Below are 25,245 nucleotides of genomic sequence, written 5' to 3' on the forward strand. Positions count from 1 at the left end.
CACCTTCCTCAATCCATGAACGTGTGCCTGACAACCACCTCCGTTCTACATCAGATTGAATGAGTATCTGTTAGATTTCTTAATCAGAATCTTCGTGGTATAAGCTAGAATTGATGGCGGCATTCATGAGAATTCGGAAAGTCTAAACCTTGTCTGTGGTATTCTGAGTAGGATTCAAGGATTGAATGGATGTGACGATCTTCAAACTCGCGATTGTTAGGCGTAGTGACAGATGCAAAAGAATCAAGGGATTCTATTCCGACATGATCGAGAACCAACAGATGATTAGCCATGCTGTGACAGAGCATTTGGACCATTTTCATTGAGAGGACGGGAAGTAGCCATTGACAACGGTGACACCTTACATACAGCTTGCCATAGAAGGAGCCTTGCGTGTGTGGAGAGGAGTACAAGAGAAAAGCTGAAATAAAGAGGACAAAGCATCTCCAAAACCCCAATATATTCTCCATTATTGAGTAACAAGTATTTATTTTATGCCTCTTGACTTTTACAATTAAAACTAAGAATTATTATTGATATTATATCCTGACTAAGAGTTACAAGATAACCATAGCTTGCTTCAAGCCAATAATCTCCGTAGGATTCGACCCTTACTCACGTAAGGTATTACTTGGACGACCCAGTGCACTTGCTGGTTAGTTGTGCGAAATTACATAGTGTGAAGTAATTTTCGTGCACCAATGACCATAGCTTGCTTCAAGCCGACAATCTCCGTGGGATCGACCCTACTCACGTAAGGTATTACTTGGACGACCCAGTGCACTTGCTGGTTAGTTGTGCGGAGTTGTGAAAAGTGTGATCACAATTTCGTGCACCAGGGTTCATGGTAGGAAAGTGATTCATTATGATAAGGATGTGGTGGTGTATATTGAGGTGGTTTTTGGGAGTATTGATATTGGAATGGTGGTTCCATGTATGGCTCATATGGTTCAAAAGGTGGTTGGTATGGTGGATATGGGTCAAGGTCATATGGAGGTGTTTGGTGAAAAGAGGCTTGTGAGTATGGTAGATGGCTATGTTGAGGATATGGCTCATAAGCAAATGGTGGCGGTTCTTGAAAGTCACAAGGGGATTCACCATAGCCATTTGATTGGTATGCATCATATAATGGCTCTTGTTCATAGTGTATTGGTGGAAGTTGTTGCCATGAAGATTGATCATATACATATGGCTCCTCCCACCTTTGATTTTTCCATCCTTGATACATATCCACATTGTAGCCCTCATTTCCTACAACATAGTTAGAACCAAACTCATAGCCAAAGTGAGAATTCAAAATGAAAAGAGAAAATAAGAAACAAAAGCTAATAAGAAATAATGAAACAAAGTCCTAAAGCTAGCAACAACTAACAAGCAATCAAAAATCAAGCTATTCACAATATTCACATATATACAATAACCAATAACATATCACCATTGCAATTCTCCGACAACGGCGCCATTTTGATGAATGGATTTTTGACGGTTTAGAATTTCACAAAGAAGTTCTCGTTGCAAGTATAGTTCCTAAACCAACAAAGAATCCTCTCATACAAAAAATTGTTTGTCACAAGTACAAACCCCTAAAAATAACTGAAGTATTCAAACCTCAGGTCGTTCTCCCTAGGAATTGCAATAAAGTGTTCTTGTTATTTGTTATGAGTTGTATATTTTGGGGTTTTGGGTAAGAAACAAGAAAAGTAAATTGCAATGATGGTAAAAAGAGGTCTTGGCAAGGTTTGGTGGTCAAAGATCTCTATCCTTATCACTAACCACAACATGATAATTGCAAGACTCAATCCCATTAAGTCATCCTCTAACAAGTAAAGGAAAGTCAAATGAGTTATATCAATCTAAGTCCATAAGTCCTAGCCACTCATTAATTGAATTAATGCAACCTAGAGTCAATGGTTACCAATTATCAATAACTTGGACATTAGTGACTCAAGAATTTTGAAGTTACCTTCCCAAGCCAAGAGCAGAAAAATCTACTCTAAGATCCTTCCAAGCATTTAATCAAACACTTGGAAGGCATAAAAGCAAAGCAAGATAGAATTGCAAGAAAAGTAAATCTACACTACTCAATTGAAAGGAATTAAACAACAACAATTCAATTAAGCAATAAAGGAAATAAAAACATGAATTGCATTAGAAGAAAAATAGGATAAACAAAAGTGCATTAACATAAAAGTAAAGAATTACAAAGATTAAAGTAAAAAACTAGAGAGAGGAGAGATAGAGGAACAAGAATTGATAAAGGAAAAGTAAATCAAAGCTTGAAATTAACCTAGATCAAAGAAATCCTAATCTAGATCTAACATAATCCTAATTCTAGAGAGAAGAGAGAGCTTCTCTCTCTAGAAACTAACTTTCCCTCCAAAACTAAACTAAACTAGTTCCTAGTGATGTGTTAATTTCCTTTCAATCCTTGGGTTAAATAGCATCAGAGATGAATTGGATTTAGGCCTGGGAAGCCCAGATTTTGCCCTTAGCGTTTTGTCTTTAAGTGAGTCACGTGCGAGCATCGACGCATACGCGTGGGTCACGCGCATGTGTCGCTTGACAATTTGCGTTCCACGCGTACGCGTCGCCCTGCGACTCCACAATCCATGCGTGCACGTCTGTTGCGCGTGCGCGTCGATCTCAGCATCCTAAATCCTTGTTTCTTCATGAGTTCTCCACTTGCATGCTTTTCCTCTCCATCCCTTTGATCCATTCCTAGCCTTTCCAATCTGAATTCACTAACAAACATATCAAGGCATCTATTGGAATCAAAGGTGAATCAAAACTAGCAATTAAGGGCTTAAAAAGCATGTTTTCACACTTAAGCACAAATTAGGAGACAATTATGAAACCATGCTATTTACTTGGATAAATGTGAGAAAAGGTGATAAAATTCCCTAAATTGAGCACAAGATAAACCCTAAAAACGGGGTTTATCAGTAATGGAAGGACTCACTTTTGCAATAAGCAACTTGAGATAATCCTCCTTAAATATGGTGTGAAACACAAAGTGGCAACCCCATACTATCCACAAACCAATGGTCAAGCTGAAATCTCAAATAGAGAGCTCAAGAGAGTCCTTGAGAAGACCATTGGAAACTCAAGAAAAGATTGGTCCAAGAAGCTGGATGATGCATTGTGGGCCTATAAGACAGCTTTCAAGACACCCATTAGCATGTCTTCATACCAATTGGTGTTTGGAAAAGCTTGTCACCTACCAGTGGAACTTGAATATAGAGCATTTTGGGCTCTAAAGATGTTGAACTTTGATAGTCAAGCTACTGGGGAAAGAAGGCTACTACAACTCAATAAGCTGGAAGAATTCAGAAATCAAGCTTATGAGAATGCTAAGATTTACAAGGAAAAGACAAAGAAATGGCATGATCAAAAGCTAGCAAGAAGAGAGTTTGTAGAAGGCCAAAAAGTGCTACTATACAACTCAAGGCTCAAGTTTTTCCCAGGAAAACTTAAGTCAAGATGGTCTGACCCCTTTACAATCCTCAAGGTGTCTCCTTATGGTCATGTAGAGCTTATGGAGGATAAAACACAGAGGATTTTCACTGTCAATGGCCACAGGCTCAAGCACTACTTGGGAGACTCATTGGATAAGCAGAGAGTGAGCTATAACCTCAACTGAGGTGGAAAGAACGTGAAGTTAGTGACGTTAAAGAAGCGCTAGTTGGGAGGCACCCCAACACTCATATCCTTTCATGCTTTTCTATTTTCTAAGAGTAGTTATGATTATGAAATTAGGTAATTTTAATTTCAGTCTATTAGTTGATAGTTCTTTAGCTTATTTTCTTTTGTTTACTGGAAGTGCAAGGTTGCATAATTACTTAATTGAGGTTGGTTGAATGGGTTGAGAAACTAGCTAAACAGCTAAGTTTGGTGTGGCCACTAACCCACTTAATTAAGGCTTACAACTTATTGATTGAATTAACTTTGGAAGTAAGCCCAAAAATTAAGTTTGGTGTGGCCACCACCATAAGAAATTCACACAACAAGCCCAAACATGGTCTATGTTTGAAAGCATTTAGTGAATTGGTGGGAGCATAAATATGTACTTCATTACATACGTATGAATCGGAAAGTGGAAAGATGAATAGATTTATTCCAATTATAATGCATATAATAAAGTCCAATGATGAAACCAATTCACCTATGCAATGGATTTAAGTTTGGTGTCCCAAGGGACACTCATCAATTGTGTTTTAATTGTATTTAAATTGGGGGAATGTGGAGAAATTTCTTTCTCATTACTAATGGGCGGTTTTCGGATTGAATTTTCAGGAAAAGGTGGGGCCCACATGATTGATGGCTCATTAAAATAAGGAGTCAAAGAGTACTTGCACTTTGGAACTCAACATCTGAAGAAAGCAAAAAGGCAAGGATTGGCGCCTCTCCCCACGTTAGGCGCCACTCCCAAGTGGGAAAACATTCAATTGCTTTTTACTTCCCACCCATCTTTCCATACCCCCTTCCTCATCCCTATAAAAGCCACTAACACTCACACTTTCCTCACACTTCAAAACACAACCTCACATCCGAAACAAACCTCTGCACTCCCTTCTTTACTATTCTCTTCTACTTGATTAGGGACAATCAAGTTCTAAGTTTGGTGTTGTGGAGCAAACCCTTGCTTTGCTCTCCTTTCTTTACTTCTTTCTTCAACTCTTCTTCAACCTTCCAAACCTCTTTTCTCACCCCAATGGCACCACCAAGAGCCTCCTCATCAAAGAAGAGAAAGACCAAAGAAGTGACCTCTGGATCCTCAAGCTTCAATGAATACAAGTTCCTCTAATCATTCAACCAAAACCAATTCTATGGTTGGGTGAGTGAGAGGCAAATTATTTCGGAAGTGGGCTTCCAACTGGGAAGGAATGAGCACCCAGAGATTAACAGAGAGATCAATAACAGAGGATGGGCACTCTTGTGCAACCCACCAAGGAAGGTGGTGGAGAACTTGGTTAGGGAGTTCTACGCCAATGCCATGCCACAACCTGGGCAACCCTATGGCTACCTAAGCTATGTGAAGGGGAAGAATATTGACTATAGCCCTTCTAACATAGATAGGATGCTGATGGTAAAGCAAACAAACTCCACCCGGAGCTTTGAAGAAAGGGTGAAGGAACAAGACCCAGGATTTGAGGAGATCCTCAATGAAATATGTGTCATCAATGTGCAGTGGATAAATGACAAAGATGGAAGGCCTAATCAACTAAGGAGAAGGGATTTGAGCCCCCAAGCTAGAGGGTGGCTGGATTTTGTGAGAAGGTCTCTCAACCCCACATCCAACACTTCAGAGGTAACATTAGAAAGGGCTGTGCTCATATACAGCATAATGAAGGGAGAAAAGATCAATGTTGGGGAGATGATAGCCAACAACATCAATAGGGTACTGAAAAGCACCAAGGATGGCACAAGGTTGGCCTTCCCAAGTATCATCCAAAGACTATGTGATGAGGCTGGGGTGGAGAACATCATAGATGAAGTTTTGGTGGAACAAGAGAAGCCTATAACTGCTAAGAAGATGGCCAAAGTTGTGCCTGTCAACCCACTTCAGAGAGCAAGGGAGCACAGAGCTCGTGCTCATGAGCCATAAGGGAAACCACAATAAGAAGAAGAGGCTGAAGATCAACCATAATACCTACCACTTCCACCACCACCATACCCATAATTTCCTGAAGGTTTCAACTGGGAGCAATGATGAACGGATTTTTGCTAGTAAAGAATTCACAATAAATTCTTGTTGCAAGTATAGTTTCTAAACTAACAATAATCCTTTTATACAAAAATTTGGTTGTCACTAAAGCAAACCCAATAAAAATAATAACTGAAGTATTTAAACCTCGGGTCGTCTCTCAAGGAATTGCAGGGAGGTGTAGTTATTATTGGTTATGAAAAAGTATCCTTTTTTTTGGGTTTTGGAATAAGGAACAAGTAACGTAAAATAACAAGGAATTAAAATAAAAATTATGAAAAGTCCAAGCAAGGATTGATAATTAGAATTCCTATCCTTATTATCAATGTCGATTGTGAATGGTAATTACCTTTTGCTATCACTTAGTTAACCTCTAGCTATGAAAGAAAGTCAAGTGGATAAATCAATTTGATTCCTCAAGTCCTAGTCAACTCCTAAGGAAATACTAGAGTTAGTGGAATTCAAATCAACTAGCTAGTTTCAATCACCAACCAACAAGAGACTTTGATGATTCAAGAGTCTCCAATTAATCAATTCAAGATAAGAATATAAAAAGCTAATTTAGAATCCAACCAAGCATTTTATCAAATACTTGGTGGGCGCAAAATAAAAGCATAGGAAAACAATAAAGAATGTAAAATCTAAAACCAACAATTGCAAAATCAATGATAACAAATAAAGGAAGAAGCAATAAATATGAAATACCTCAAATTGCATTAAATAACAAAATTCAAATCTAACATGAGAATTCATAAACCAAATTGGGGAAATAAACAAATCAACAAGGGAAATAAGTAAACTAAAGGACTAGAACAAATTAGAGTAGAAGAAAAATAAATTAAATTAGAGTAGAAATCTAAAATTGAAAATAGCAAAACCTAAAATCCTAAAACCTAATGTTTTTTTGTGAATGAATGTTGTGTCAATGAATGAATGTGATTCCCCCATTTTGCAGCTTCTATCCTATGTTTTTCGGGCTTGGAACTGGGCCAAAAGGAGCCCAGAAATTGCCCCCAGCGCTTTCTGCAAGTTCTGCACGTGGCGCATGTCACGTGTATGCGTCATCCATGCGTACGCATCTCTTGGGAAAAATCCTTGTCACGCGTACGCGTCAGTCACGCGTACACATCGCTGTCAGCTTCTCAAAACTTTATTTCTTGCGTTCCTTCCACTTTTGCATGCTTCCTTTCCATTCTCTAAGTCATTTCTGCCCTATAAATTCTGAAAACACTTAACACACAGATCATGACATCAAATGATAATAAAGGATAACTAAAATTGACAATTTAAAGACCTAGGAAACATGTTTTCAACTATGTCCAGAATTAAGAAGGAAAATATAAAACACGCGATTTATATGCATTAGTGTGAGAATAATGGATAAAATTTACTCAACTAAGCATAAGATAAACCGTAAAATAGCGGTTTATCAATATCCCCACACTTAAACATTAGCATGTCCTCATGCTAAGCTCAAGAGAACCAAAAGGGTGAAGTTAGAATGGTGGAACTTATGCAATGCAATCTATTTAGATGTGAGCTACCTACATGCATCATGCTATTCAAATTTCCCAGAAATCATATATGCACAATCAAGGGCTAAATCAATCATATCAAAACACATTCACAATTGAGTTGAATTAATCAGAAGAGTTTACAACCTTGCAAAACAAACAATGATCAAATATGGACATATGAAAATGAGCAATTGAACCCTCACTGGATTTATATATGCACTCTAATCACTCAAGTGTTTGGGGTTAAGCCACTCAAACCTCCTCTAATCATGCTTTCTAAAACTTTGTTCTTCATCTAACCAATCAACAATTATCAAGTGTACAAATGCAAATATCATGAGGACTTTTCAAGGTTGTAATGGGGCTAAGGTAAGGATGAGGGTATATATATATATATGGCCAAGTGAGCTATCATATGAATCTTTGACTAACCTAAGTTCTCACCTAACACATACACATACTCTATACAATTCTAAAATTAAGCATAGCTACCCAAAATCTCACATTTTACATATTTTCACACACTCATGTATCAATTTTTAATTTCATTACATACGCATTGATCTTTTTATTGAACTTAATATTGGGGTGATTTTATTCCCCTATTCATTTATTCCTCTTCTTTTTTTTTATGAAAGCATATTATACCAATGCATATGTTTCTCTAATTTCACATGAGTAGGCACCCAAATTCCCAATATTTGTCAATATAAGCAAAAGCACATTCTCATTAACCATAGGTCCCACATTTCCCCACACTTAGTTGACACACAATCTCTATCTTAAGCTAACCAAAGATTCAAATGGAATAATTAATTGTTTTTCTGCTTAAGGCTAGTGATGTGATAATATAAAGAACAAAAAGGGAGTTAAGAAGGCTCAATGTGGCAAACAAAGATAAATGGGATGGTAAGCTATTTGGGATAAGTGAGCTAATAACAAATGATGGCCTCAATCACATATAAGCATGAACATACACTAAATAATGGACATATAGAATGGAACAAACCAAAGATTGCAATCATAGAGAAGAGAAAACACACAAGAATAAAAATCATGGTTAAATAATGTAACCATGTAATTAAGCTCAAAACTCACGGGTTGTGTGTTCTTAGCTCAAATACCATATTCCATATATATATATATATATATATATATATGCAAGTTACAAAAATTTTTAACTCAAATCAATGTGAATCTTAAATGCCTTTTCTGAGAAAAATGAATTTCTTGAAAATTTCAACAAATTGACCAGCATTTATTATTATATATATATATACTAAATGAAATGTTGTGATTATAAAAATCTAAAAATTTATAGTTTACTCCCTATTTTCAATCAAACCAATTTCTCATATGTTAAAGGGTAAACTAAACTTAATAATCCATATTTTTCCACATCACAACTAATAGACTAAAAGTGCAATTCAAGCTAAATATCCAAGATATATACAAGCCCAAAGTGCAAAATGCAACAAAGAAAAAATAAACAGAAGTACAATAAAATAGAAATGTACAAGTACTATACGAAAAATAAAACAAAATAAAGCAAAATACAAAATAAAGCAAAATAGGATAAAAGTCTAAAATGGTTCACCAAAATATACTCCGCCGGAGACGGCGACCTCCCCACACTTATAGCACAGCATCGTCCTCGATGCTCACAGTCAAGCTGGGTGTGAAGGATCATCGCCTGCAGCTCTGTCATTGCCGGTCGAAGGATGTGCTGCTGGCTATGTCATCTCTGGCTCTGTAGGTGGTGGCTGTGCAAGTTCCTGTGGCGCTGCAGGCTACTCCGGCTGAGGCTCCTCGTGCTGTGCCTGCTGCTGGTCCTCCTCCTATGCCACCTCCTCATCATCTTCCTCCTCATCAGAGGGCTCCGAGGGTGTGTTAGGCTCAGAGAGGATGTTAGTGCACCCAGTAGTCACAATTAGCTTCAGATGGGCATAGCGTCGCTTATTGCGACGCTCAGACTGCTCATAACGCCGCTGATTGCGGTGTTCTATCTGATTAAGGCACTCAAAGAGGCAGTGCAAAAGGTGATAGACTGGCTGGGAAGCAGATGATGGTGCTGCGGAAGCAGGTGATGCTGCAGGTGCTGAAGGTGCTGCTGAGGATGTGGCTGCATCAGTAGAAGTAGCAGAAGTAGGGAGTCTGTGGCCTATAGGTCCGAACCGCTTATCGTGCGGAATGACCTTCTTGCAGTCAGCAATCGGTGGCTTCTCATCCTCTAGCGTCCAAGGTACCTCAGCTCGACGAGCCAACTGGGTGATCAGATAAGGAAATGGCAGGGTGCCTCTGACATGAACTTGAGACATGTACTTTCTGATGAACCGTGGAAGGTATAGGTCCTTTCCTTCCATAACGCACCAAATAAGGATGGTCATGGCAGCCGACACCTCTGACTCGTGAGTACTAGGCATAACATAATTTCTCAATATTTGCTGCCACAGCCTAGCCTCATCATTGAGATAAATAATCTTAATACCCTTGGGAGTTACCTTTGACTTACCCATAGCCCATGGAACAGCAGGATCAATGGCTATGGTACGCTTGACAGCATCCCAATCAAAACTCATGAATCTAATAGACTCCTCAGCCTTCTGATAACCATCTGTATCATCTGTTTTAGGCTGGAAGTGAGGGATATCCTCTATTGCCTCCTCTGTGACTAAGATATGCTTTCCTCTAAGCTGCACCGCATCAAGGGTCATCTTATAATAGTTACAATAGAACTCATGGACCCATGATGTGTTTACCTCTGCCAGATCTCTCTCCAGAAATATCCAACCTCTCTGTTTGATCTGATCTTCAGTATACTTCTTTAATTCGGTTGGTATTTTGAGCGTCCTTTCCAGGTAGAGGTGCCGTTTCTCCACAAAGACCGGAAACTTGAGTTTACAGTAGAGATTGGCAAATTTAACTAGGTCATTAACCGGCACAATTTGATCAGCTTTTCTTGCTCAGTAAAGTTCTTTTCACGCCAAGATTCATCCGAGAGAATATCCGACAGAGCGACGGACGACTGTCCTCTCTTCCTCTTACTGGAGCTGGCCATAGCCTTGCCTTTTCCTTTCCTGTCAGACATCCTAAAAAATAGAATTCCCAAGATACAGATTATCAAATAAAGCAGAGGAAAGAAAAGCAGGTAAGAAGCGAGCAGACAGGAGGCTAGGAACAAAAGAAGATTGAGACACACTCATGAGTTTCCTTAAAGAAGCAAACTCTTGGAATGCAAGAAAACAGAACTCAGAGACAATCATAACAAAAATCAAGAATTCTTGCAATAATAGTGAGAAGCTTATTTGTTAAGTAGCAACAATTAACATGCCTTAAAAGGAACCTAAAAAAGTTAGTTTAAAACTAAGAGAAAAGTTAGAAAGTCAATGAAGTCAAGAGTTAGAAAAGTGTGAAGAAGTTAGTGGCATGGAAATGTTGTTCTTAACCAAAATGAATGCACAAAGTTAAAGAACAAGCAATCTCACTCTCATGAGAGTAAAGCAAATCATTGATGAGAGATGTAATGTAAGAAGCACAAAGGATAACATAAGGTATCATCAATGTATTTCATCACTTCAAGTAAAAAGGCACCAGGAATAGCAACTTCAAAGAGTCTCAGCAGAAATAGACAGGATGTAAATCCGTCAACTAGTTCAAAATTCATTAGTCAGCAAGGCTCTAATTGACACAGAAATCCGTCAACTAGTTCCTTGTTGTCTGCAATGATGTAAATTGAACAAACAGCAAAATCAGTCCATATGAATTCAAAATAATTCAGACAAATTCAACAGCCATATTTCACATGAACTAAGGTGCATTTTCAAATAGGGGCTGCAATTTCAATTGAACAAATTAACTTACCTATGAATGCATGAACACTTAAATTCACAAAAACCATATGCATAGTTTCATAGGAAATCAAAAAGTGAGCCAAAAATTCAGCAAGAGTAGAAATAAAGAACCATAATGGCAGACAGGGATGAAAATAGTGGACTCAATTAGTATTTGCTTCATGGAATTCAACTTGCAATGATCATTTCTAAACAACAACTATTATACTTGCAGCAGCAATATCTCATCAAAACAGCAGGAGAACAACAATTTATCCACCAATTGAACAGAAAATCAACTGAGCCAAACTAAATGAGTTCAACAGCAGATTTATCAATAAAATCAATCTCAGTGTAGCAACCATCATCTATTCAAACACAAATAGTGATAACTCAGCAATTTCAGATAAGACTCAACTGCGTCAATAAACCAGTTTAGCACCAAAGTAAATCAATGAAACAATAACATAGCAGTAATAGCAATTGAAACCCATATAACAGCATCAAGCAAAGCAATTTAGCACAGGGTCAAATTATCAGCACAAACAAGGAAGGATTAACCATTCCCAAACAGCAAGAATAGGGCAATTATCAGACCTAAATCCACTAACCACATCCTAACTACCTAACTACCTAAAATCCACTAAGAACATGCATCTCTAACTATTTTAATTCTAACAAAATCTAAACTAAGCTAACTAACGCAATGGAACAGAAGAAGAGTTGAAAGGCAGAGATGGAAGCAGGGAAACCTGGGGTGAGTAGAAACGGTAGGAGTGGTGAATTGAGGGGTAGAGCGAAGTAATGCCGGCCTGGAGGTGGCAGCGGCACAGTGGCACAGTGGGGTCTGTGGCAGTGCGTGATGAAGCTGGGAAGGAGGAGAAGAGAAGAAGAAGAAGAAGAAGAAGAAGAAGAAGAAGAAGAAGAAGAAGAAGAAGAAGAAGAAAGGAGGGAGAGGGAGGGGTGGTCGGCCGCGGTTCGTGGTTGCCAGACTGAGCAGTGATGGGACGTTGGTGGTGGTGAGGGTGGCAATGGAGGGAAGAGAAGAAATTGGAACGTTGAGGGAGAAGAGATTGGGTGACGCGAATGGGTTAGGGTTCTCGCGTCAGGGGTTAATGAAATCAAATCCACGCGTATGCGTGGATCACGCTTGAGCGTGGTGGATACAAAAATGCGTCGACGCGTACGCGTCATAGACACAAACGCGTGAAGGGGGATAAATGAAGACGATGCGTACGCGTGAAGCACGCGTACGCGTCGGCCGAAATTGTGCTAAACGCACAATTCCAGCGTCGTTTTGGCGCAACTCTTTGTTCAGCTTGAAGGGGAAAAATGTACATGCGACGCGTGCGCGTTGCACACGCCCACGCGTGGTGTGCTAGAAATGAAATTAATGTGTACGCATGAGGGACGCATACGCGTAGCTCGAATTGTGCCTCTAGCACACTAGCCGCACGATTCCATCACAACTTTCGGTTCGTTGGATGGGAAAGTCAAATTGCTATCGACGCCCACGTGTGACCTACGCGCACGCGTGGGTTGTCCTCCTTTTTTTTATGGAGAATGCAGGTGATGATGCAGAAATTATGAATGAACACTGATAAAAATAAAATAAAATAAAACTAAGAATAAAAATGGATGATCATACCAAGGTGGGTTGTCTCCCACCCAGCACTTTTAGTTATTGTCCTTAAGTTGGACAATCGGCGAGCTCTTTGTCATGGTGGCTTGTGCTTGAACTCATCCTAAAACTTCCACCAACGCTTGGACTTCCAATAATCCTCATCATTCTCAAGTGAATTTGCCAAGGCTTGAGGGGGTTCTTCACAAGCTTTGAGCTCCCAAAGTCGATCCTCTTGTATGCCCGGATCCCAAATCCTGTTCCAATACCCGTTTGTAAGTTGCTCATCATTGCCCTAACCGGGTGGCAAGCAGTCTGAATTCTCAATGCGATACCAAACTCTTATCTTAGATCCAACCAAATGATCACTAGTCCAACCCTTGCATTTAGCTCTTGAAGTATCAACCTTGATGAGCCTTGATTTGCAACTCCAACCACTAACATCCTTATCTTACGCTTAATGCGATAAAGCTTCCTAAGTTGTCCATCCATTTCAAGAATACCATATTCAAGTGGGATAGTGAAGCGAATAGAAATAAGTTTTACCCACTCAAGTGACAGAGTAGACGGCAACCTAGGTAGAGAAGTCTCTAACGTTCTTGACAAAGCAAGTTCAACTCCCGTCTAACCTTTTCGAAGGACTTCCACTTCCACATCATTCTCAGACTCAATCAGAGAAGGGTCATCATGTTCAAGGAGTTCAATTGTGGATGTAGATTCATCACTAGGAAGACTTTATTCACGATCATCATCAACAAGGGAACTCACTTCTTGATCTATTCCATCCAATTCTTCATAAGGAATATGCCATGGAGGTTGTGCACTAGCCTCTTTGACATCAATTTCAATCTTCTTGGAGGAATACTCTACAACTCTAGATTCCCATGGAGATTCAGCATCTCCTAAGTCTTTAACCACTTCTTTCTCTTCAACTATTGCAGCTTCCTCCACTTGTTCTAATACAAAATCACGTTCCTCATTGTTCACTGGAGTTTCTAGTGTCTCCTTCATGTTACGCTCTTCTATTGATTCTCCACATGTAGCCATGGGAGTTTCTTGAGTGCTCAGATATTGGGAAGCTAATCGATTTACTACCTCGGTCAAGGCAGCCATGAATTCTAGTACTTCCCTTTTCATCTCTCTTTGTCCTTGAAGAAGAACACCAAGAGTGTCATGCATTGAAGGTTGAGGTGGATATGAGGGATCATTACTTGGGAGGAAAGGTTCATGATAAGAAGGTGGTTCATCATAATAAGGGTGTGGTGGTTCATCACTCTCCATCTTTTCCACTTGTTGCACAACACACTTTAATTCCTTGTTCTCAAGTTGAGATTCTTTGGCCACGAGAGCTTCGGGTGCTGTTCGGCTTATCACTCAGTCCAATTGATGAAGGGTTGCATGAAATCGATCCATTGTTTCCTTGAGACGATCCTTTGATTCTTGTTCCGCTCGGATTGCATGATTAGGATCATATGGCTTTGGGGTTGATGGATATGGACATGGTGTATATGGAGGTGGTAGTTCCTGGGAGTAATTGGGTTGAAAGTAGGGTGGTTTTATATATGGTTCATATGGCTCATAGGGTGGTTGATATGATGGATATGGGTTAGGATTATATGAGGGTGTTTGGTAGTAAGGGGCTTGTGAGTATGGTGGTTCAAGGCTATATTGAGGAGGAGGTTCATAGGCATATGGTGGGGCTTGTTGGTAACTACAAGGGGGTCTACCATATCTATCGTCTTGGTACGCACCCTGGAATGGCTCTTGACCATAGTAATTTGGTGGAGGTTGTTGTCACAAAAAGGTCCACCATAGCTATTGTCCTGGTATGCATCATAAAACGGTTGTTGGTCATAGTGCATTGGAAGGGGGTTGTTGCCAAGAGGGTTGATCAAATCCTTGTGCCTCCTCCCATCTTTGATTGTTCCAACCTTGATGCATGTTCTCATTATAGCTTCCATTCCCTATAACATAATTTGAACCAAACTCGTAGTCAAAGGGGTGAGAATTCATAGTAGCAAATAAAAAACAAAAACTAATAAAAATAAGCAACTAAGTCCTAAAACTAACAAAAACTAACAAATAAGCAAAAAGTAAATATTTACAATAACCAATAATAAGGCACACGTTTGCAACTTGCCGGCAACGGCGCCATTTTGATGAACGGATTTTTGCTAGTAAAGAATTCACAATAAATTCTCGTTGCAAGTATAGTTTCTAAACTAACAATAATTCTTTCATACAAAAATTTGGTTGTCACTAAAGCAAACCCAATAAAAATAATAACCAAAGTATTTAAACCTCGGGTCGTCTCTCAAGGAATTGCAGGGAGGTGTAGTTATTATTGGTTATGAAAAAGTATCCTTTTTTTGGGTTTTGGAATAAGGAACAAGTAATGTAAAATAACAAGGAATTAAAATAATGATTATGAAAAGTCCTAGCAAGGCTTGATAATTAGAATTCCTATCCTTATTATCAATGTCAATTGTGAATGGTAATTGCCTTTTGCTATCACTTATTTAACCTCTAGCTATGAAGGAAAGTCAAGTGGATAAATCAATTTGATTCCTCAAGTCCTATTCAACTCCTAAGGAAAGACTAGAGTTATTGGAATTCAAATCAACTAGCTAGTTTCAATCACCAACCAACAAGAGACTTTGATGATTCAAGAGTATCCAATTAATTAATTCAAGCTAAGAATATAAAAATCTAATTTAGAATCCAACCAAGCATTTTATGAAACACTTGGTGGGCGCAAAATAAAAGCATGGGAAAACAATAAAGAATATAAAATCTAAAACGAACAATTGCAAAATCAATGATAACAAATAATGGAAGAAGCAATAAATATGAAATACCTCAAATTGCATTAAATAAGAAATTCAAATCTAACATGAGAATTCATAAACCAAATTGGGGAAATAAACAAATCAACAAGGAAAATAAGTAAACTAAAGGATTAGAACAAATAAGAGTAGAAGAAAACTAAATTAAAATAGAGTAGAAATCTAAAATTGAAAATAGCTAAACCTAAAATCCTAAAACCTAAGAGAGAGGAGAGAGCGTCTCTCTCTAGAAAACTACATCTAAAACCTAAAATTTTTTTGTGAATGAATGTTGTGTCAATGAATGAATGTGATTCCCCCACTCTGCAGCTTCTATCCGGTGTTTTTTGGGCTTGGAACTGGGCCCAAAGGAGCCAAGAAATCGCCCCCAGCGCTTTTTGCAATTTCTGCACGTGGTGCATGTCACGCGTACGCGTCTCTTGGGAAAAATCCTTGTCATGCATACGCGTCAGTCACGCGTACGCGTCGCCCACGTGTACGCGTCGCTGCCAGCTTCTCAAAACTTCATTTTCTTGCGTTCCTTCCACTTTTGCATGCTTCCTTTCCATCCTCTAAGTCATTCCTGCCCTATAAAGCCTGAAAACACTTAACATACAGATCACGGCATCGAATGATAATAAAGGATAATTAAAATTGACAATTTAAAGGCCTAGGAAACATGTTTTCAACTATGTCCAGAATTAGGAAGGAAAATGTAAAACACGCGATTTATATGCATAAGTGTGAGAATAATGGATAAAATCTGCTCAATTAAGCACAAGATAAACTGTAAAATAGTGGTTTATCAAGCAAATGCAAGGAGACATTCACCAAATGAAGGGAGATATACACCACCTGAGAGAAGATGTCAACCAACTCAAGGTACAATAATAGAATTGGGACTAAGTGCAAGAGAACATACAACAACTCCAAGGAAGCATGGAGCACATGAGAGAACAGCAAGGTCAATTCAACTGGGGAGAAATGCAAAATAGCCTCAACACAATCATGGAGCAACAGCAAGTTCAACATAGGAATCTTGCTGAATTCATAGCCCTTTTTGAGGCCAGAACTTTAGCAAGAAGGCAATATGACTACTATGCACAAGCAAAATTAAACCACTTATGTAATGCAGTGGCGAATATGAACACCATGTACCCAACATACATGCAAAAGATGGAGGAACTCAGTGCAAGGCAGGAGGAAATTGCAGACAAATATAAAGAAAGTGAAATGAATTACATGAGAAGGCTGGGATTCTGAAAACCCAAGAACACTAAGGCACAGGAAGGATCATCCAAAAGAAAGAAAGATGGTGATGACTCCTTCTCCAAAAAAAAGACAAAGGAAAAGGGCCAATGAATTGAAGCTGTTCCAAGAATCAAAGGTTGTTGAGTCCCATGGTTGATAATCTCAAGTTTTTTTGTTTTAAATTCTGAATTTCTGTTAATAGTTGATAGTAGTTGCAATAGTTGTTGCTTTAATTTCCTTATGCTTAAAGTGTTTTATGAGTCCTTTATATTTTCATTTAAAGAAAGAAAATACAATATTGTTCAAGTTTCAATAACATCAAATAAAAAGTAGTTGATTTCCCTGTGAGTCAATCGTGAGTTGTGGCAAAAACAAGAGTAAAAGAGACTAAGGCCAAGTAAGAAAATTTAGGACTAAGAGGTAAGGAGCTAAGTATAGAACCTTGAATGAATCTGAAAGAAAATAAGTCATAATGAACAATTAGGCCTAGAGGATATGACAAGTAGATGCTAAGGATGCCCTTTGAATATCCATAGAACCAAGAAGTAGTAAGCAAAAAAAAAAAAACCCAAGGCTTTGAGCATCAACTATTAGGATAAAAGAAAGAAGTAAAAAAGCTCAAAGGATCCTAGTAGATGCTTGTGGTGAAGATGTGTCAAGAAGAGAGACCTGGGCAAGTAAATTTTTAGGGTTGTTTCAACACCTAGTACCCTAAAGCCAACTGGTTTGGGAGTGCTAGTTGAAAGCCTAACCTAAAAGGTCGTCTTGAGAAAAAACACTTAGAGTCCTGGTCAATTGAAAAGAAAAATGAAAAGAAAAAGGAACCATTCTTGCTACTTCAAGGTAACAATCAATAGAAAAGGCTCCTAAGGAAAACATTGGAAAAAATCCTCAAGAGTCTAAGAATTCTTTGCGATATGAAAAACAATAAGATTCATGCATGTGTTAACACTTAATCCATACTCTTAGTTATGAATGCATTTCTTTTGAGGTCAAGTCTCAGCCCATTTAAGCATAACTCATATTGATTTGCTTGAAGACAAGCAAAGCTTAAGTTTGGTGTTGTGATGACTTGCATCATCTACCCTTTTTTCTTATCTAAAAAGGACCATAACAGAGCATAATCTCATTAAATCATTGCAATTCATGAATAAATGATAAATATTATAGTACATTGCTTTGAAATGGGTTTGTGCCGAATTTCAGGTGAAAAGAGCAACAAAAAGGGAAGAAAACAACAAATAAAGATGGGTGTGTGGAACTGGGTATGCCACTTGGAACAAATGCCATGAAAGTGTATGGGCGTGGCACACCAGGAGCCAGGCGTGGCACACCAGTTGTATTTTCCAGAAAGGGTTCTCAAAGCTTTAACATGGGCATGGCACGCTAGGAGCCAAGCGTGGCACGCCAGTTACATTTTCCAGAGAGCAAAGTTGAAGGCCACAAAAGGGGGCATGGCACGTCAGGCTGGGTGTGGCATGCCAACTCTATTGTACACCATGGGCGTGCCACTTGAACTTGTGGGTGTGGCTCGCCAGACGAAGACACACACTGGGCGTGCCATTTGGTATCGAAGGCGTGGCATGCCAACTCTAACCCAACACTTGGGCGTGCCACTTGAGGTTCTAGGCGTGGCACACCAAGCTTGAAGGAGACACACCAATATGGGCGTGCCACATGAATATTAGGGCGTGGCACGCCAGTACAAGTTTCCAGAGGAGGAGGTAAAGGGCCAAACACTTGGGCATGCCACTTGGTATTGAAAGCGTGGCACACCAACTATCACTCTTCACATGGGCGTGCCATTTGAGTCTCAGGTGTGGCACGCCAATGCTAAACCACTCACTGGGCGTGCTTCGAAGGTGTGGCACGCCAGCCTCATTACTCAACAAGAAGAAGATTGGGCGTGCCACTTGAATTCTGGGCGTAGAACGCCAACCAAGGAACCAAGCACACACAATGGGCATGGCACGCCAGACCCAGAGCGTGCCACGCTAGTTCAATTTTCCAGAGAAGAAAATGGTGCACACACAGTGGGCGTGGCACGCCAGACCCTGGGGGTACCACACTAGTTCAACTTTCCAGAGAAGAAGATGAAGCACAAAGTGGGCGTGGCACGTCAGACCCTGGGCGTGCCACGCCAGTTCACTTTTCCAATGAGGAGAAGAAGAAGAAAAGGCCTGGGCGTGTCACTTGGGATCGAAGGCGTGCCACGCCAGGCTAACCAATGGTTGAAAAAGACCCTGGGCGTGCCACTTGGGCTCGAAGGCGTGGCACGCCAGGGAAGATGGTTCAAAGGGCATGCCACTTGAGGAGCTGGGAGTGGCGCGCCAAGCCAAACTTAGTGGCTAGGCGTGGCACGCCACTCAAACGCCTGCCACACGCCAAGCTTGAGAAGTCACGTTTATTGAGTTTTTCTTTCCCTCCAGTTATAATTTTCTTTTTCCTTTTGTATTTTCTTAATTCTAGTGATAGGAGTAGTATAAATAACCCCTGAAAGTATTGAAAAAGGGGTTGTTGAGTAGTTGGGTCGTTGGCAAGTAGTGTAGTTAACTTTTCACTTTATCTCTTCCATCCCTTGTACTTTTCTCTAAGCTATGAGTAGCTAAATTCCCTCTCATTGGGAGAGGGAGCTCTGTTGTATTTGATGGATTAATGATAGTGAATTTCTTCTTCTCTTCATCTTCTCTTTGATTTGCTAGAAGGAATTTCGTTTTAATGCTAGTGTTCAATCATCTTGGGAAAGAGGTTGAATGCAAAATGGGTTTCATGGGAACCTTGGAAAAGGAAACATGAAACCATGCTTGAAATCCCTTCTCACAATTGAGTAGATCTGGGTTTTGGTGATTGGATATGGTGACATATAATCCACCCACTATTTGGATCTATGAGGATGTGTGGTATAATCAGGGACCAAGAATATCTCTCTTCATGAGCAATTAGACTAAAGAATTAGCTGATTATCAAGATTTGAGAGATTGAATCACCAAGGGATTGGGGTTCAATCAATCATGATTGCCAAAAGGTCAATGAGCTGCATGATTGAAGATGAGATGAGCTGGATTTAATCCAAAGAGAATAATATCTCCTGACCCCAATGAATTTTCCCTATTCTTACCTTCCATATTCTTTATAGCTTTATCTATATTATGTTATTTCCCTATTCCCATTTATAATTCAGTCATTTATGTTTTAGCACTTTACATTCTCGCCATTTACTTTTCTGCATTTTACTGCTTCTCTTTACTTTTGAGTCATTTACAATTCTGCTCATTTAAATTTCTGCAATCACAATCTATATTGCTCATCTTGACTAATTCACCCATTGATTAAAATTGCTCAAATCTACCAATCTCTGTGGATTCGACCCCACTCTTAGTGGGTTATTTTTTTGGTGCGCTTGCCAAAAGAACGAATTTATTATTTTATATGGGGAGTGAATTCCGGTCATCAAGTTTTATGGCGCCGTTGCCGGGGATTGGTTTGAATTTGACAATGATTAAATTAATGGGTAGCTAGATTAAGCACTTTTAATTGCCTTGTTAATTCCTTTAATTTCAGTTCTTTAATTTTCTCATTTTTTTTTCATTTGATCGTTTCAGCTGTTCATTGTTTATACTTCCATTTCTTTACTGCTCTATGAACTGTTTGATTAATTGCACCAACCAAACTAACCACCAGTCTTAACAAGAGTGATTCCTTCACTTGTCCTCTATTTGCTGTTTGTTGAATGTATGACGGTAGAAGAGGAAAAACTTCAGCCTTTTTTGATAGTGAACCTGAGAGGACCTTCCTTAGATTAAGGAGGAAAGCAAGAGGCAAAGGAATACTTGGAGAGGAAGTAGTGGAGGAAGATCTGGGAGTTACTATGGAGGAAGAGGTGCATAACCATATTGGAGAGGATGCTGGCAATCATGTTGGGCAAGAGAGGAGAGTTCTAGGCTCTTACATCAACCCAAATCCAAGAAACTGTGGTAGCAGCATTTTAAAGCCAACAATTCATGCTAACAACTTTGAGTTGAAGCCTCAACTCATCACACTTGTCCAGAATAATTGCTCATTTAGAGGGAGTGCCCAAGAGGACCCCAACCAACATCTGACTACATTCTTGAGGATTTGTGATACTGTAAAGTCAAATGGTGTACACCCTGACACCTACAAACTACTTTTGTTTCCCTTTTCTCTCAGAGATAAGGCAGCAAAGTAGTTGGAAGCATTTCTCAAGGAGAGCTTGACAACTTGGGATGATGTTGTGAACAAGCTTTTAGCAAGATTCTACCCTCTGGTTAATTCTTTAATTTTGTGTTTTGAATATTGCATTTTAGGAATATGTTGTGATAATTATGTTAGGTGCATGTAAATATGTGATATGAGGCAATTGGATATGTTGGAAGTTGAATTGGAAGTTTGGTGAGAGTTCTAGTTGCTGAATTTTTGGTGGTTGAGGCTTACAACTTTTCTTTGTGGGTTACCTTGTATAAATACGTGGAAATTGACCAAGGTATGGTTTAGGATAAGTTGGAATGATCATGTAAACTGGAGGCTTAGCATTAATTATGTTGATTGATGATATAAGTATATTGTGTTGGTAACCATAATCCTTGGTATGTGAATATTATTGGCAAGTTGATGAAATTGATTGTAAATGTATGTATGGAAAAATGTTGATGGTTATGTAGATGGAGGTAAAAGAACTAAGGTATGGACTTGGTAAAAATTTGATGTTTTGATGGGTTTTGAATTGGCAAGTGGAGTGTAAAGTTGTACGGACATGCTTTGATAGGTGTTGTCTTGAATATATGTATAGAAAATGGATATTGAAATTGATGTTAAAGAAAATTGAGGTTTGAAGTTTTGAATGAAAACTTGATTTTAATGAACTTTGGTAGTCTATAACTCGAGCATCAAATTTTGGATGAAGATTAGATTTATTTCAAATCAAAGAGGGTTTTATAAGCTTGAGAACGATATAAATTTTGTAGAAAACCGAAATTCTGTAAAGGAAGTTATGGACGCCGGAAATCCTGTGCAAAACTGAAATCTTTTAAGTATAGCAAGAGCAGAATTTCTGGTTTGTGTGCAAACGCACACTCATGTGTGCACGCACCCAGCAGTAGCAATAATTTCATTTGTGCGTACGCACAGCTTTGTGTGCACCCACACCTTATGTTTTATAGAAAATGTGCGTACGCACGCCGTGGTGCGCACGCACACGCAGGGGTATGCTTACTGCTGGTAGCGCTCGCATATGTAAGGCGCACGCACACTGAGTAGTTTCTAGTTGGTGTGTGCACACACATTCATGCGCACGCACACGCTCTGCTTTTCACAAATCGTGCGCACGCACACTTGTGTGCGTCCGCACACACTTTGTTTTATTCAGCACTTGTATTTTTGTGATTCAGACAAGGTTTCGAACCTCTATTTTTATCCTTTTAAACCTAGATCTTATTAGTAAGCTTAGTAATTAGTTAAAGCTAGGAAATTGAGGTAACTTGGGAATGAAGAAAAGAGGTAAACATGATGAATTATAAGAGAATGATGTAAAGGTTAAAAGATGTTATGATGCCATGGCTATGATGAATGATTACATGATGAATATGAATGGTTATGAATATTATGCGGCTCATGAAATTAATGATATCTGAGATATGAGTTTTCCTGGGTAACAGAACCGTGGCTTGCCACCACGTGTTCCAGGTTGAAACTCGATACTCTATTGACCCTACGTCGTAAGGGTGACCAAGCACATATAAATCCCCGGGAATGGATATCCCCCATTGAGTAAGTTATATATGAATGAATGAATGTATGAATTATGAATGAAATGAGAAAATCTATGCATAGACTCATGAGGATGCGCGACGAGGGATAGTCTAAGGGTTTCGGACTTGTCGGGTTGGCTGGATAACTGACAGATGAGCCTCATCAACCATAGGACAGGCATACATCATGTGCATTCTGTTTATCTTGTTTGCTATGCATTACTTGAGATTGCCTAACTGGTGCGCAGAAATCGTGACGGTTCCTTCCTTGGTAACGGCGCTAAAAACTTAATACGCACGTTCATAATCTTAGTTCTTTGTCACAACTTCGCACAACTAACCAGCAAGTGCACTGGGTCGTCCAAGTAATAAACCTTACGTGAGTAAGGGTCGATCCCACGGAGATTGTCGGCTTGAAGCAAACTATGGTTACCTTGTAAATCTCAGTCAGGCGGATTCAATTGATTATAGAGATTTAATAATTAAAAAGATAAACAAAATGTAAAATAAAGATAGTGATACTTATGTAATTTATTGGTGAGAATTTCAGATAAGCGTATAGAGATGCGTTCGTTCCTCCTGAACCTCTGCTTTCCTATTGTCTTCATCCAATCATTCATACTCCTTTCTATGGCAAGCTGTATGTTAGGCATCACTGTTGTCAATGGCTACATCCTGTCCTCTCAGTGAAAATGGTCCAATGCGCTGTCACTGCATGGCTAATCATCTGTCGGTTCTCGATCATACTGGAATAGGATCCATTGATCCTTTTGCGTCTGTCACTACGCCCAGCACTCGCGAGTTTGAAGCTCGTCGCAGCCATCCCTTCCCAGATCCTACTCGGAATACCACAGACAAGGTTTAGACTTTCCGGATCTCACGAATGGCCGTCCATGGATTCTAACTTATACCACAAAGACTCTGATTAAGGAATCCCAGAGATATTCATTCAATCTAAGATAGAACGGAAGTGGTTGTTAGGCACGCGTTCATAGTTGAGAATGATGATGACTGTCACGATCATCACATTCATATTGAGGTATGAATGAATATCTTAGAATCGGAATAAGCTTGAATTGAATAGAAAAACAATAGTACTTTGTATTAATTCGTGAGAAACAACAGAGCTCCACACCTTAATCTATGGTGTGAAGAAACTCTACCGTTGAAAATACAGAAGTGATGAAGGTTCAGGCATGGCCGAATGGCCAGCCCCCAAACATGATCAAAGGATCAAAAGACAATCCAAAGATATCCAAAGATGATCCGAAGATGTAAATACAATAGTAAAAGTCCTATTTATGCTAAACTAGTTACTAGGGTTTACAGAAATGAGTAAATGATGCAGAAATCCACTTCTGGGGCCCACTTGGTGTGTGCTTGGGCTGAGCATTGAGCTTTACACGTGTAGAGGCTTTTCTTGGAGTTGAACGCCAGTTTGTAACCTGTTTCTGGCGTTTAACTACACTTTGCAACCTGTTTCTGGCGTTTAACTCCAGAATGCAGCATGGAACTGGCGTTGGACGCCAGTTTGCGTCGTCTAAACTCGGGCAATGTGATGCCAGGGCATCATGGCCTGTTTTTCTATACTTTTTCAGTAGATTTTAATTCAGTTTTCATGCAATTTCTGTTGATAAAGGAGCAAAAGCATGAAAAATCTCTGCATGAAACAAAATCTCAAGCATAGGTGAATTTTTAGTTAATATACATGGTAAATATGATAAAATAGATCACACTAAGTGAAGTTTTGATTTTGAGTATTATTAGCACACTTAGTATATAAAGATCATCTTGTATGTTACCTTGATACACTTTGTTTGTTTGATCTCAGGCCAAAAGAAGCAGAGAAGAGCCACGTTAGTGGCTACATTAGTTAAACTAATGTGGGCACTAACGTGGAAGGAAGGAAAGTTGGAACGTTAGTGGAAACGTTAATGGCATCAACTTTGAAGAAGGAGCAGCGTTCGTGGCAAAAGTGAGTGCCAATAACGCTAGCGAAGGTGCAAGAAGACCCACGTTAGTCTCCACGTTAGTTACATTAACGTGGGAACTAACGTGGAAGGAAAAGGAAACGCCAACGTTAGTGGAAAAAGTGAGTGCCACTAACGTTTGCGAAGCAAAAAGACCCACGTTAACTTCCACGTTAACTACATTCACGTGGGAACTAACATGGAAGGAAAGGGATATGCCAACGTTAGTGGAAAAGGTGATCTCCACTAACGTTTGCGAAGCAAAAAGACCCACGTTAGCTTCCACGTTAACTACATTAACGTGGTAGTTAACGTGGGCAAAAGTCTCACCCGGCAGCCTGCCCATGCCTTCTTCAAACAAGAATAACTTGAGCCACAAAAATCCAAATGAGGTGATTCCAGTGGCATTGAAAAGTAGGATTCCAGAGCTTTCCAAGAATATATGGCATTACATGGTGGACACTGAATTTGAGGTAGAAAACCTGCCTTGAAAGTGCAAAGATGAACATGGTATCAACCTGTAGTAAGGCCAGCTGATCTCTTCACCTTCCAAGAAGTGTAACTCGAGCTGTAGAGCTCCAAATGATGCGCTTCCAAAAGCATTGGAAAGTAGACATCCAGGGCTTTCCAACAATATATAATAGTATGGGGTGGATAGTAAGTTTGAACTTCAGAACCTGGCAATATTCATCCCCTGATCGCTAATGTTATTGCGACTCACGTTTTCCAGTAACGCTAGCAACTATGCCAGCAACCTTGTCC

The 25,245-nt window shown here is 39.4% G+C and overlaps 2 protein-coding genes and 1 pseudogene across 2 annotated transcripts; 1 reads left to right on the plus strand and 2 right to left on the minus strand.

Moving 5' to 3' along the window:
* The first annotated feature begins 3,178 nt into the window (after positions 1-3,178).
* LOC107627260 (uncharacterized) lies at positions 3,179-3,640 on the plus strand. Its single transcript, XM_016330110.1, has one exon. It carries the CDS (start codon positions 3,179-3,181, stop codon positions 3,638-3,640), a length of 462 nt encoding a protein of 153 aa, XP_016185596.1.
* A 5,419-nt stretch (positions 3,641-9,059) lies between these two features.
* Positions 9,060-9,584, minus strand: LOC148573726 (uncharacterized). The gene has a single exon (XM_088505831.1). It carries the CDS (start codon positions 9,582-9,584, stop codon positions 9,060-9,062), a length of 525 nt encoding a protein of 174 aa, XP_088361957.1.
* A 3,712-nt stretch (positions 9,585-13,296) lies between these two features.
* LOC148573727 (uncharacterized) lies at positions 13,297-14,085 on the minus strand (annotated as a pseudogene).
* Positions 14,086-25,245: the final 11,160 nt, after the last annotated feature.

This window comes from Arachis ipaensis, chromosome B2 (genome assembly GCF_059453495.1).
Source record: "Arachis ipaensis isolate K30076 ecotype BB chromosome B2, ASM5945349v1, whole genome shotgun sequence".
Classification (NCBI taxonomy): domain Eukaryota; kingdom Viridiplantae; phylum Streptophyta; class Magnoliopsida; order Fabales; family Fabaceae; genus Arachis; species Arachis ipaensis.